The 15,518-nt window shown below is 32.8% G+C and overlaps 1 protein-coding gene across 3 annotated transcripts; it reads right to left on the bottom strand.

Annotated features, from left to right (window-relative positions):
* Window positions 1–829: 829 nt before the first annotated feature.
* On the bottom strand, window positions 830–13,019 carry LOC117682080 (ras-like GTP-binding protein Rho1). 3 transcript variants are annotated; one of them, XM_066080978.1, is made up of 3 exons: window positions 12,931–13,019; window positions 2,291–2,459; window positions 830–1,408 (listed from the first exon to the last, which is right to left on the bottom strand). In XM_066080978.1, exons 2-3 carry the CDS (start codon window positions 2,447–2,449, stop codon window positions 1,001–1,003), a joined length of 567 nt encoding a protein of 188 aa, XP_065937050.1. In that variant the 5' UTR covers window positions 2,450–2,459; window positions 12,931–13,019; the 3' UTR covers window positions 830–1,000. The 3 variants fall into 3 exon arrangements, with proteins under 3 accessions (XP_065937050.1, XP_034304821.2, XP_034304822.2); XM_034448930.2 differs by having other exon boundaries at window positions 12,909–12,977; XM_034448931.2 differs by lacking the exon at window positions 12,931–13,019 and adding an exon at window positions 12,722–12,799 and having other exon boundaries at window positions 831–1,408.
* Window positions 13,020–15,518: the final 2,499 nt, after the last annotated feature.

Raw genomic sequence — 15,518 nt, 5'->3', positions numbered from 1 at the left:
ATATTTTGCATCTGCTGGAAAATCGTTGGCCTTTACATTTTCTTCAGAGATGAGACATCTTAAACTAAGGGAAAAAACTGTAAGAGTAGAGCAGTGTTGTAAGATCCTTTAAACAAATCTCTGCACCATATTTTCGAATATTTTTAACAACGCCTTGTATAGTTCTGATTTAAAACTCTTAAAACAGTAACGTTTTGCTAGGAATGGACACTCAGGATTGAAGTAAACTTCACTATAGTGATAAATAGAACGCATCTTAAAAACGGTCTTCTCAAAAACTACAGTTTTAAGAAAAAAGACATCTCAATTCATTGATTTTGATACCGTATAGCCTTTTTATCTAAGTTTGTTTCTTTTATTACTTAGGAATTGTTCATTCAAATGTTTTTTAAGCTCTCCTCAGTTAAAGGTTCAAATAAATGAATGAGCTAATTCCCCTTATGTTCGACGTCAATCCATCTGTTTGCATCAAAAATTTGGTTCCTAAGCTTGTCATTTTTAACCTTTGTTTATAGACATACAAGTTCCTAATTGAAGATAAACCCTGATCACATTTATTTCTAAATGAGAGTAAAGAAAAAGGAGGAGAGAGCATACTTTGTTTTCTTAACTTTGACTAAATTTTTCACCTTTACAAATCATAATTTTTCATCTCTGCCGTACAGACTCCAAACATTTTGTTCTTAGATCTACAGTACAATAATTTGATTCAAATTTGCAAAGATCATGATACAGCAAGACTTTTGAAAGAATAATGGGTCACACCAATTTTTGCCGAATTCGACATAAGAAAATAAGCTAACAGCTTCTCATTTTTTTAATCTCAAAATTTACAAAGAAACAATAAGTGAATTGACTATGCAAGTATTCTGATATACAAATAGATCAAAGATTCGTTTATTTTTCATAATATCCTACCTCATTAATTTTACTTTCCAACATAAAAAAGTTAGAAATTAACAATATACAAAAGTTCAACAATCTCCAAACACATGTACTCTTAAACCAATAAACACTTTTTTTCTCCCTTTCCTTTTTTGACTTGAAGAGCCGCCCTAGTGGCTGTTTCAAAAACCTCCCCCACTCCCTCCTTCGTTTTAGCCGAGCACTCGATGTAAGCAAAAGCGTGGATTTGTTCGGCCATCAACTGACCCTCTTGCGATGTGACCAGTTTCCGTTTCATTTCATAGGGGTCGTTTCTTGTGTCTTTCTTGATGCCTACCAGAACAATGGGAGTCTTGGGACAGAAGTGTTTGACTTCTGGTGCCCATTTTTCTTGAACATTTTCTAAAGTGCTGTGGCTTTCTATGGAGAAGCATAAAAGTATGACGTCTGTGTCGGGGTAGAAGTTTGGGCGGAGTCTGTCGTAGTCTTCCTGTCCCGGGGTATCCTGTAATGTCAACTCAATCTGCAATCCAAAATTCAACATTATTTAAAAATCATTAAATTTACATCTTCACTGTTCGTTTTAAAAGATAAACAATATCGTATGTGTTGATGTGATTATACAACACTATGCCAGATAACTATGCCAGTGTCAATGTGTTATTTATTCACCTTCCTGAGGTGCATGTATCGAACATACATATATGGAATATGTTAGACCTTTGCTTTGATAGTTTAAACCACTTATGTCATTGATGTATCTCACATGTAAGGTGAGATATATACATTTGAAAAATAAACTCCAACAGGAAAGTGATTTTATCCAAAGAAAGTACAATTTCATCGTAGGATGATTGGAATCTCCCACCGGAATAAAAGAACCCCTACAGGAATTTATAAATTCTGAATATGAACAAACTCCAATAGGATTTTTAAATCCGATAGGAAATTCTAATTTCTTATATGCCTGAATCAAATTCCTGTAGGAAATATTTTTCTCCTACAGGAGATATAATTCCTGCATCTTAAGCGGGTGCTAAATGCCACCTTGGCACTTGCATAATTATCCGGCACAGTGTTAAACCTTTTAAGTTTAAATTCTGCGACAAAACTTCATTATTTAATTTGAAATAATATACAATACAGAGACATACAAAATTGCCTGATAAGCACGTTTCAAAACTTCGTCTTGGGTATCGATTGCCATGTTGTGTTGATTAGGGACTTCAGCTACATTACTGAGATACAAAGTGAAAATTCCTAAAGTTATAATTTCAGATATTCGATGTCTGAAATTTAATTGACGCTTTGTAATTTTTCTTTGAAACATGCTTATAATGAGCGTCATTGTTGTTTATGTCTGTCAAAACTGTGTATCAATTTTTTTTTCTCCAGAATACCTTACCTGCTTCCCATCGACTTCAATGACGGTCTCATAAGTTTCAAGTGAAGGTGGCTGTAAACAGCTTTCTGGGAACTGGTCTTTAATAAAGACGATAAGAAGACAGGTTTTGCCACAAAGACCATCTCCTAAGATTACAAACTTCTTTTTTATGGTTGCCATTTTTCAAATTCTGGAAATATTTAATTTAAAAATTTAAATATAAATAGATGTCCAAACGTAACATTCCAAGTATCAGTTAGACATGACCTAGACACTATTTGAGATCATTTCAAAAAATATTTGTGCATTTGTGCATTAATTGACCAAAATGTAATTGTTAAAGTCATTAAAATCAAAGTATATCCGACATACAGTGGTAAGAAATCCTTATTATGTAAAAAAAATTCGAGTCTTCTTTATCTAATATGTAAATATATGTAAAGTAAACAGATAACTCGTGGCAACCAAGATAAACTGAACCAACGGGTTCATAAATAATATCATAAGCAAAAGAAAGCAAACACATACTAGGTAAACAATAACAAGACCCAAGCTTTAATTGTTTACAAGACAAATGGTTTCAGGCTATATATATTGCTTGTAAATGACATGTGGTGATAACGAACACTAGTCAAAATCAAAGTCAAGAGGAAAAATACAAAACAGGAGCAGAGCAAACACGAACCCCTAAAAAAATCAGGTAGGATCAGGTGCCATGGAGGAGCAAGCATTATCTGCCGACCAGTCAAACCCACCGTGCGCCCAATGCCATATTTGTCTGGATCCCGATAACAAATGGTTTTAATATTTACTTGCTTATGGAAATAAAGACTAAATTAACTCTACAATAATTAATCATCACTTATATAGATCTAAGGAGGATGGATGATCAACGAAATAACAATCAGAACTGCCTGAAATTTTAAGATATGATTTGTTTAGCTATAAACTATTTTTAGAAAAGAAAATATTCATATATTTTATACATTTTAAATCCGAGTATATCTATCTATCTATTTATCTATCTATCTATCTATCTATCTATCTATCTATCTATCTATCTATCTATCTATCTATCTTTAAAGAAGATCAATACAGTCTTAAAATGGTCAAGACCATCGATCCATCTTAATTCATCAAACAACAAACATATATGAAAAAACAAAACAAAACGAAACAAGAGGCCCATTGGCCACATCGCTCACCTGAGGAACAATAGGTATGATAAAATCAGCTTAATGGAGTCATAATACAAACTATCTGGACAATGTACAATAATACATATAGATCCTGTATAAATAAAAGCCATTTTTCCCTTGGATATTCTTATGTTTATAATCATTAGTCCCTTTTCTAACAGAATGATTTTATAGTCATATCATATGTTGAGTATTGCAGTTCTCAAAAAGATCCTTAACAATAGTTTATATATGGGATATAAACCTACATCAAATTCTGAACCTTCTTGTGAAGCCAAAGAATTGTCCTTGGGCCAAAATCTTCACATTTATAAAGAATCATCTGGCTGATTAGTTTCTGAGAAGAATATTTTTAAAGATTTACTCTATATACATGTATTCCTTTGTTAAACTTTGACCCCCCATAGTGGCCCCACCCTACCCCTGGGGATCATGATTTTCACAACTTTGAATCTACACTACCTGAGGATGTTTACAAACAAGGTTTAGCTTTCCTGGCTGATTAGTTTCTGAGAAGATGATTTTTAAAGATTTACTCAATATATTTTTATGTTAAACTTCAACCCCCCCCCCCCAGCGTGGCCCCATCCTACCCCCGGGGGTTATGATTTTCACAACTTTGAATCTACACTACCTGAGGATGCTTCCACACAAATTTCTGCTTTCCGGATCTTATGGTTCATGAGAAGAAGATTTTAAAAGATTTACTCCGTATATTCCTATGTAAAAGTTCGACCCCCCATTGTGGCCCCACCCTACCCCCTGGGGGTCGTGATTTTCACAACTTTGAATCTACACTACCTGAGGATGCTTTCACATAAGATTCAGCTTTCCTGACCGATTAGTTTCTGAGAAGAAGATTTTTAAAGATTTACTCTATATATTCATATGTTAAACTTCGACCCCCCATTGTGGCCCCATCCTATCCCAAGGGGTCATGATTTTCACAACTTCGTATCTACACTACCTGATGATGCTTCCACAGAAGTGTCCGCTTTCCTGGCTGATTAGTTTCTGAGAAGAGGATTTTTAAAGATTTACTCTAAATATTATATGTTAAACTTCGACCCCCCATTGTGGCCCCACCCTTCCCCCGGGGTTATGATTTTCACAACTTTGAATCTACACTACCTGGGGATGCTTTCACACAAGTTCAGCTTTCCTGGTCTTATGGTATATAACTTTCAATTTCACTCCTAAGTTCCTTATTTTCATATCAATTTTTTCCATACACCCGAAAAAGTGGGGGGGGGGGCAACTCCATAATAATTCAATTTTTATATGTAAATTTTAAAAAAATTGTTGCTGCAAGAAAAAGTGGGGGGGGGGGGGGGGGGCAGGCCCCCCTGGCCCCCCCTGATGCTACGTGCCTGCTTATTGTTTTCAGCACTCTATACTACATTTTTACCATTGAAATTTTATTTTTACGTCTTCCTGTATGACTTTTTTTACAGCTATGTACACAGGCTTTTATCATAGTGTAAGGAACAAAAAATTTGCAGAAGTATATATTTGCAAAGATCTATACATGATATGGGCCTAAAATGGACCCTGAAATGATCATCATCATCAAATTACTGTAATTCTTTGCTTTGTTTGTACAGATATACATGTGATGTTTTTACTTAATGTTCATTTAGATTCAACTGCCCACAATTTAGAAATATGACATCGTAAAGACAACCTTTTCCCGCCATTTTTATTGTTTTTTCAGAAAACATAAAGCGCACGCCTGAACAAACAATATTTTAATCAGAGATGTATCTAGTCAAGTCTAATAAGTGACAAAAAAATTTACTTTGTTCAAGCATGCGCTCTTTATTTCCCATTTATAAAAAGATAAGAAAAATATCAATTTTTGACTGATTCTGATTAAATTATTGGAATGGCGTCACTCATGGCGTCATATAATGCCAATGAGTGCAAATAAAACAAATGAATGGGTGAAAAATATATTTTACATTAACTCCTCTAAATAAGAACATAATTATTTTGCACCAGAAACACATAAATTCAATGAATTTTAGCAACACTCATAAGCCTTCAAGTACAGCAACTCTCAATTTTACAAAAATATTGACGGGTACTTTATCCGAAACTGTCTTTTGCAACCTTAAGTTCGTATTTCAAATCCGGCAATGAATTTCCTATACGAATGAGTAAGCCAGCTTACTCATGTTTCATAAAAAAACGTGTCAAATAATTGTCTACAAATAAATCCTTAACTTAATTGCAAAAATACCTATTTTAGTAAGATAATCTATTGTAAGTTGTATCACTCGACGCACCGGGTTCAAACATTTTATCCCCATACTAATTTCTTTTTTGAGGAGGATTCATTTTATGTTGAATATTTAGAAAATATCAGTTCATTTCTTTTCCACTTTCTGAACACGCGTTGCGATGATGAAAAAAATATCAGGTTTCTATGAATTTCTTCCTTGTTCAAAATTAAAACTAAAACTGAAAGCAAATTACATAACGAGGTCATAAACTGATATTGATAAACCGGAGACCTTAAACTACTACTACTACATGCATTTTAACTTTTGTGAATTTTGATTAGATGCCAAAAAGGAAGGATAACAAAGAGAGTTTGTTGTATCTTGTTTGATTTTATAGAAGGAGAAACATAATTTCAAGGGAGTTTTATTGTACCAAAATGCAGAATTAATTTCAAACTTTTGTTTTTGCATTTAACACTGAATTCCCTTCATTTTTTTTTTTAAAAAGGAGGCATCATCTCTTCTTTAAAGGCTCCATTCATCAAAGGATTTGCTCAGAAAAAAGTGTAACAATAAGAGCAGGGTTAGGGCTAGGGTTAGGACGTTTTCCGTTTAAGCTTCGAGTCGAAAACGGATTGGCAATCGTCTGATTAAAACCACCCCTTCTTCTTACACTAGTCAGGGTCTGACAGGTATTGATAGGGTACTGATAGGAGGTTATCTTCACACCATCTTTACTTATGACCACAAGGGGAGGGCTTTAGAAAATCTATTGGAATTCTTCAGAAGGACACTGACAAATTATTTCATGCTCGTTTTCTACGTAACCTCCATACTTAGTATTGAAGAGTTACATGGATGATCATGTGACACGGGGGCGATACAAAAGTGTTTTTGTTTACATATATGTGGGTTTTTTTACAATTTCCAAGGGAATTTATACAATTTGCCAAATTTTCTTTCTATATATGTGTGTATTGTGATAGTAAATATATTTGTGAATAGTTTGTGATCTGATTTGTGATTTACAAAAGTGAATTCATAATCTGTTTGTCTTGTTCTTCGAGTCAAAGGATCTTTATCTGATGACAGTGTTTACTAACTTTGAAACCTCAACCTGGCTACCTAGTATCGATACGCTTGATGTCCTCCTAACGATTTTAAGATATCCTTGATTAGTTCACCGTTAAAACCAGTCCATCGGAAGGATAAGGAAATCCAATATATAGCCACACTTCATATTACGATTTGTCAATTGCATTTAGCAACATCAAAAATGATGTAAAATGTGTTCAAAAAGATCTCTAGAGAATCCATGTAGATACAACAGAAAGCAGGTCAAGGGATCGACATTGGAAACACAAATTTGAGAGTGAATGATACCAATCCCTATTCTTCTGGATCCTCAAGTCAATCTGAAAAGTTCTCTAAGTAACTGTCAAGGGTGAACCTCGATCTGTTGATGAAAATGAAGTGATTAAAATTCTTAAAGACTTCAACGTTTTCTTTACAAGTGAGTTAAAATACAAAAAAAATGACAGGTATTCTAAACGGCGATCGGTTTATCTTCGCCAAATCTTTTGCAGAGGGCACGTTTCTACCTCGCACAGCTACATGTGCTGGTCATCGCTGTTTCATCTATCATTTTGGATAGCCGTCTGCAAAGCGCACCCCACATTGGACAAATTGCTGGAAAGATAATCATTTGTCAAAAGACTGCCCAAGCCAAAAAAGATGCAAGGTGTGAAAATCAGAAGGTCACATGTACGATTTTTTCTCTCGAGAGGAACTTAATGTCATTGGGTTTACAACAGGACTAACTTTTATCTGTGTGACATCAACGTCTTCGGCGTTAGTCATAAGTCCCAAGAACAACGGCGATTTAATCAGCTAAATCAGCCCTGGATATATTTTAAAAATATTGGGGAACCCATCACTAATTTCACCATTTTTACAGAAAACCAGGTAGCCCTAATGACTTAAACCATCGAGGCAAAAGCAAATCGAGTTCCATCTTTTGCTGAAGCCCTTTAAAATCACAAAAATCAACATAGGATGATTTTTGGGCCTTTGGCCTAGACAGAATGGCTACCATTTACACACTTTCAAGTGCATGGTCTAGGCCAACAAACTTGGTCATATCATATACAATATCGCTTCACGCATGCGTTGCACCACAGTCACTCTCAGTCCACTCCGAGAACTGCACCAGAAGACAATACAAATCCTTGGTCAAATATCTCGCACATGCTAAAAGAGCCAAAGAACCCAAGGAAACGCAGTTGTTCCGGTAATAGGAAGTCTTCACCAAAAAGTCAGGTGCGCGATCCCAAGAAACGCGATGGTAAATATTAACTTCATTCCTTATCAACAATATATTATGTCAACAAGATTATTACTTTAGATACAAATAGTGATATGAGCAACCTTTTCTTCATGAATGTGATAATTACGGTAAATATTTGTGTATATGAATAACTATGATGGATCAGCTGCTAACGTAAGAGGTCTAAATACAAAACAAACGATCTAAACTTTATAATTGGCATAGCGAAAGTTTACCTATCTTTAATAAAAAGAAACGCAGCATGTTGAACGAAATGAATTTCTATATAACTCTGAAAAACCCGGTAAATCTATACACTGGTTCTCAGAAACTTCCTTCAGCAGAAGACTACCATTTTAATTCGGAAAGGTTAAAAATAATAAGGATCAGACATACATAGATCAAATGATGGACGTGAATTACTTATCAATGACATGTGATGATAACGAACACTGGTCAAAATCAAAACTCCAAAGGAAAAAATACAAGACAAAAGCAGAGCAAACACGGACCACCAAAAATATGAGGTAGGATCAAGTGCCATGGAAAAGTGAGCATCCTCTGCTGACCGGTCACTCCCGCCGTGTGCTTTTTGTCGTAACCGGGAAAACGAAAAACCGTAGACAATTAGGTGATTAATTATGGCCTTACAATAAATATCAAAACGTCGGTTACAATGCGAACCGGTGGGAGATTGTATTTGCTTACAAGATCATTCTATCGACCATAAAACTTACGAAAAGATGACTTCAATCGAGACTGTTAATAGTCTTGTTTTATCAGCTTGTATTTAATTGTTGTTGATTTATTGAAGAATAAGCATAATGATATGAATGGGTTTAAATGGTGCGATGATATTGACACACGAAAGAGTAGAATTGATTTCATTTGACTATGCAAGTATTGATAGTCACAAGCTTAAAATATCATAGTATGTCAAATCTGCGGTTTATATACAAACATGACAAGAATGTCAGATCATACAGTTTTACAATTTGAAGTTAAAGAGGAACGGGCTATTGGAAACTTAATACATCTCTACTAGAAAAAAAACCAGATTATAAAAAAAAAATAATGGCTTATACAAAATATCAGCATTTCCACATATTCAAATATGCAATTTCAAAGCGAATTATACGATAGAAGAGCAAAAGACGCTCAATTTGATCTAGTGTAAAATGGATAAACGAAGGGAAAAACGAAGTTCTTTTTGGGTTTGGAAAAAAGCATATAAGACAGAGTACTATTTATGAACTAAAAATAATGATAATAAATAAGTTTTAATGAAAAACTCTATTGTAGTAAAGATATCAGTAGTTCTTAAATTGCAAACAACAAACAAAATAGTAATATCACGAGTTTATCTGAAAATGTGAAAAAAAATTACATGTGATCAATTTCCGAGCATAGAAGGAGAAGAGATATGTAATGAACAAAAAAATTAATATAATAAAACACCAGGTTTAGAAGATATACCAGTAGAATTCAATTAGTTTTTTGGGGATAAAATAGTTAATGATCATAATAAAAAAAATTATACATTGTATAATTTGGTATGACTAACAATTACAATATTGTATCATATTATATGTAAATTTCATACAGGAACTATATTTCAAGATACAATATTTATAAATACACTAATACACAATACAATATTATATCAATGATACAATATACATTGTGATATAGTGTCATACGATATTATATTATATGCTAGAATAAAATATTGAATATCATGATAAAACAAAATATTGCATCATTTGATTAGACATGATATGATATTTTATATCATAATATTTATATTGTATTATATAATACGGTATTGTATCATGCAATATGAAATAAATTTGTGCATGTATATAATATAATATTTTATTAATTAGATGATTATGTTTTGCATGTTATGATATAGTGTTGTTTCATGTATAATGATAAAATATTGTATTATGTATTATTAAGTTGTAGCATATGTGGGGGATCACATCATTTGTATTATGATATTGTATCATATGTAAGGATATATTATCGTACAATATTGTATTATATAAGATATTATAAAATAAATATATGCTATGATGCCATACAATATCATTTTATATGGTTCAATATCATATGATAAAATATTTTGTTATACTTTCATGTTAAATACTGAAATCTGATTGGTTAAGACGCAGTTAATAATATTTTCTATTACCCTCAGCGTTAGCAACGCACTTATGAACGGGTAACATTAAAAAATGTTACATGCGCGAAAATTATGCGCGTACGGTTCGCTGTAGAATTCACATTATTCCTATATAAAAGCAGTAAAATTTTCTTAAAAATTAAGACATTCAGTATAACAAAATAAATAGTGCCTGTTTGGGAGGATAACAGTTGAAATTGACACCCCTCGAAAACCATTGTCAATGGTTTTCTCAGGGTGTCAATTTCAACTGTTACCCTCCCAAACAGGCACTATTTATATAATATCATATGATTTATAATCAAAGGAATTTGTATTACATTGTATATCATATATCAACAATCACATCTATTAAACAAGTTTGAATAAGGTATATTGTAGGGCAAGGTTAACTTAGCATCCTTGAAAATAGAGATCAGGTTTTCTGTATGAAACTAGCATTATGTTTCAAATCCAAAATGACATGAACCATGAAACTTTGATCAGGACAGCATTTTTCGCAAGCACTATTCAAACCTGCATTAACTATTGCCCCAGCATCAAGATAATGAAAATCAAGTTCAGTATCTGAAGCTATATATTTACCTGTATTTACACATCACTAGTTATATTAACCGTTAATTCATAAATTATGTTAATTCTGAAGCTAGCTCCATGATTCATTTACATAGCTAGATTAATCAACCTTGCAAGTCTGAATAAGTAAGAATAATTATTTATCTTAACATCTGCTGACCAGACCTGCTTAACAAATCATAATATCCTTCAGTATCTGAAATCTTTGGCTCTAACCTAGCATATAAGCCTGTCAAGTACATCATTCTTAGAAAATGCATCATACATCCAAGTTTGGTACATAGCAATCAATTATAAATAAGATATGACCATGGACGGGCACCTCCTCCAAAAACTTTTACCTCATCCAGCATCCTTATGGTTCAGATTCAGTATCCAAGCCCAAGAAGTGCAACAGTATCACAAGATGCCCCATCCTTCCGAGTTTGGTAAAGATACAAAAAATAGATATGGCCATCACCTGCTCCAAAAATTTTAACCCCCTTCAAAAACCTCAACCTCCTGAATCTGAAACCTTTGGCTCGCATTTACCATCAAAGCCTAGTGCATCAGTATCACAAGATACAACATCTATGATGATCCAGGATCAGTAAAAACTGATATCTCACCATCAAAGGGCATCTGCTCCAAAAATTTTAACCTGCTAAAAAAAACCTTCACCTCATCTAGCATCTAAAATCTATGGCTTGAATCCAGAATTAAAGCCTGTCACTTGTATATGCATCAAAAGATACCCCATCCATGCAAGTTTAGTGAAGATAAGACCAGTTATAACTTGGAGATGGTCATTAAAGTTCACCTGCTCCAAAAACTGTTACCTGCTCCTAAACCCTTAACCTCCGCAAGAATTTGAAATTTATGGTCCAGATTCAGCATCCAAATCTGTTGATACTATCCTGTAATTCTGAGATATTGTAAATCTTTTTCTACATATGGAATTTTGTGTTGAAGCACTCATATGGTATTTTTACATACGCAACATGTTATTATATCCTTGATTGTAAAAAATGAATAAAAGAAAAAGAAGAAGAGTTACACCTCTCATAAAACAGATATAAAAATGTCTATGATTGGTTGGGGAATATTTAGAGTGTATGCAAATGTAGAGGTCATGTGATGATGACCTCTTATTGATACCAATCAGACCCTGGCGAGTGTGAAGAGAGAGGGGGTGGTTTTATTCACAACTGGATTGTCAAATATTATAATAGTAAGTTTAAAATCGTAAACGAGGCTCATTTTCAAAGTATTTTTCTCATACCAGGCCAGTTCTCCGTTTAGCTTACTTCACGGTCATTTTATGATAACTTAAAACAACACATCATATAGGTACATCATTATTCCGACTAGAAAATCAAAATCATTAATTGGTTTGTGTACAACTGATGACATGATAATAACTAGGCTTATACCTATATCATAATGTAATCAACATTAAATCCTTTGCTTTGATTCATGATTCAAGGTGGTATGTTCATAAAGAACACTTCCCTGTACTCATACTTACAACTCTATTGCTATGAACTAATTCTATTGACTGACTTTTTAAAGTTTTCACGAGTTACATTACTTTGCCTATTGACCTTCCGGTTAAATTCGCGGACAACCTAGCCAATTACTTTCCTTTTCAACGATCTGTGGAAACGAAATAATTATTTATGCAATACAGCCAACTTTTGTTGCATTTGTTGAGTTCTTAGACTGTAAAAGGTGGCAGTGAAGCTGACGGACGAACACATGCCCCTTTACCCATATTTTAACCATAATTTAAAACTTTTTTTTGAGAGTTACATCACATGTTCGTGAATTAGTTTGCATTAACTTTATGATCACCAAAGTATATACTCGTTTTTGGTACAGCGATCGACACAATTACTTACATGTACTTTACGTGAATAAAAGTATATATACGTATTGAAAAAATAATATTCAACTTACTTTTTAAAATTCCCAGTGAACTAAAGTGAATCTTTAAATGAAAAACGAAACCAGGTATATAACGTATTTGCTATTTTTATATAAAAACAACATAGACATGTAAAGAATTAGTTTCATAAAGGGGGTCACTACGGGAAGTGAAACTCAACATCTATACTTATAAATTTGCAAATAAACTACAAAAAACCTGCACCAGAGTAAATGCTTACATCTTTGGTTATCCAAAACTTGTGAGATGATGTACGTTAGCTATAATTGAATTTCATCTAATAAGTTATTATTGTGATTTTTATTAAAAACCTACTTTCATTTTCGATAAACAAGCCCGATATAGCAAAAATGAGAGTAACGTTGTGGACACGCTTTGGCGGATCCAAGTCAGGGGTAGTTTGCATCAAAATATACGCTTGCAATGATATGATATTGAATGATTACGCAAAGAGTAAAACAAATTACCCTGAACTTATTTAGAGTACACATATATTATGTTAGGATTTGACAAATGATGAATTTTTAAAATGTGCCAATTCGTTTTTTGAATGCACAATTTTACTTTTGATAACCATAGATTACCGATCCAATACTATTTGTATCTGCCCGCAATAAATGGTGAACCCGTCCTACACTTTTCGCCGATGACGTTAATTAGTCAACCCGCGTTCCTGGTAACCCCGTTCTGTAAAATTCTATCGAATTCTCCAACCAGAGGTCGTGCTTAGCAAGCAAATAAGTATCAAAACTAATTTAATTTTAATACTTATTTGCTTGCGAAGCACGACCTCTGGTTGGAGAATTCGATAGAATTTTACAGAACTGGGTTACCAGGAACGCGGGTTGACTAATCAACGTCATCGGCGAAAAGTGTAGGACGGGTTCACCATTTATTGCGGGCAGATACAAATAGTAATGGATCGGTAATCTATGGTTATACTAAATTAAAAAATGGATTAGTTTGATGTCATTTTATTTTTGATGGCAAGAACTTTCCAGAACGGAGTGCACAGAAACGCGGATAGACTAATAAACATCATGGCGGAAAGTGTAGAACGAGTTAAAAGTTGGACAGATACCTAATATCTGACATCTTTGGTTTAAATAATGCAAATAGATATGCATACATGAGCGGGTTTTTTTTACATTTTATATTTAACACATTTTTTATACATATTTTATACATTTTTATACCACGACATATTTGTAGTAAACCTTATGCCTAAATCTGTAAACAATGAACAGGTTGTGTTCTACAAATGTACAGTGTATGTCTATATTAATAAATGAAAGGGGAAAGTTGAACCAATTATTTTTTCATCTGAAATTCTTATTGAGAACATTGATAAAATTAAAGTGAAAATTAACCTAAAAAACAAAATTTAGAGATACGAAGCACTAAATACCAACTTACTGATTAGTAATAAAATTGTTCTCAGTCAACTGCAACAGAAAGAATAAAGGCCACATGCATATACATACAATTAATTTCAGTTCAGAATTTTTAATCCCCTGCCCGCTCCTCTAAATATCCAGCCATGTAAATGGTTTTATATTTCAGTTTTAAAGAATGTGTTAGGAAAGCAATTAAGAAAAACATTGGACACAGAATATACAAAAATAAACAAAAAATATGTTTTAACATATTAAGCATTAAATCATATTCATGTGTAAAATGTAAATTCCCGCCCTTGCTCGTGATATCCTCTACATGAAGTTTATAAAATGAAAAATAAGTTAATAAACGAATACGATAAATCAATAGAAAACACAACAAAGGACTTTATAAGGTTTGAGCCTAAAATGGCCCCCTTAAATGAACGTTGTCATATTACTGTAATTCTTTGTTTTATTTGTACAAATATACATTTTAAGTTTTTTCATAATTTTCATTTTGTTTTTAGTGCCTACAATTTAAAAATATGACATCACAAAATTAACATTTTCCCGCCATTTTCGCATTTTTAGCATAAAACGGCTTGTTTTGAAGCAGTTTTTCTTCAAGGAAACATTGAGCGACTGCTTGAACAAACAAAATATTTTCACCAAAGATGTATCTCTCCAGTACTTATAAGTAACAAAAAGTTCGTCCTTGTTCAAAGAGTCGCTCTATACTTCCCATTCGAAAAAAGATAAGAAAATTGTAAATTTTTGACTTATTTTGATTGAATTATAAAAATAGCGTCACTTCTTACGTATATACTGCCAGTGAGTGCATATAAATCGAATAAATAGGTGAAAAACATATTTTATGTCAACTCTTTTATAAAATAACACAACAAATTAATGTACCTGAATCACTTTAAAAATAGCGAATTATGGGGGCCAATTTTGACGAATATCATATATAGTTCTTTGTCAATCATAAAATAAAATAAAACCGTAATTCAAAATGATATAATAAGACCAATTATTTTATCATTTTGTGAGACTAATTGAGTTGAAGTAGTTGGAAAATAAGAAAAATAACCATTAGTTGGTTTACCTTGTTTACCTCAACCATTATTTTCATATTGTCTTCAAGATCAATATTTTGGAGTTATCCGACTTTCTTTGAACATTTTACCTGACAGTGTGTAAACATTGTTTTTATAATTAAAAATCACCTATTGTTTTAAATTATCAAACTTGACTGTGGTGATATCAAATAATCAAAGTTTGAGCTATAAACTTATTAAATAACTGAAAACATTAATTGTAATGCGACACAGTAAAATACTTCAAAAGGATTTTTATTTCGTGAACTGAGAATTTAGATGTATTTTATATAGAGAAAGTATTTAATTATGTACATTCGGATTAACTA

This window comes from Magallana gigas, chromosome 4 (genome assembly GCF_963853765.1).
Source record: "Magallana gigas chromosome 4, xbMagGiga1.1, whole genome shotgun sequence".
Lineage (NCBI taxonomy): Eukaryota > Metazoa > Mollusca > Bivalvia > Ostreida > Ostreidae > Magallana > Magallana gigas.
This window is presented reverse-complemented; position numbering and strand designations above follow the sequence as displayed.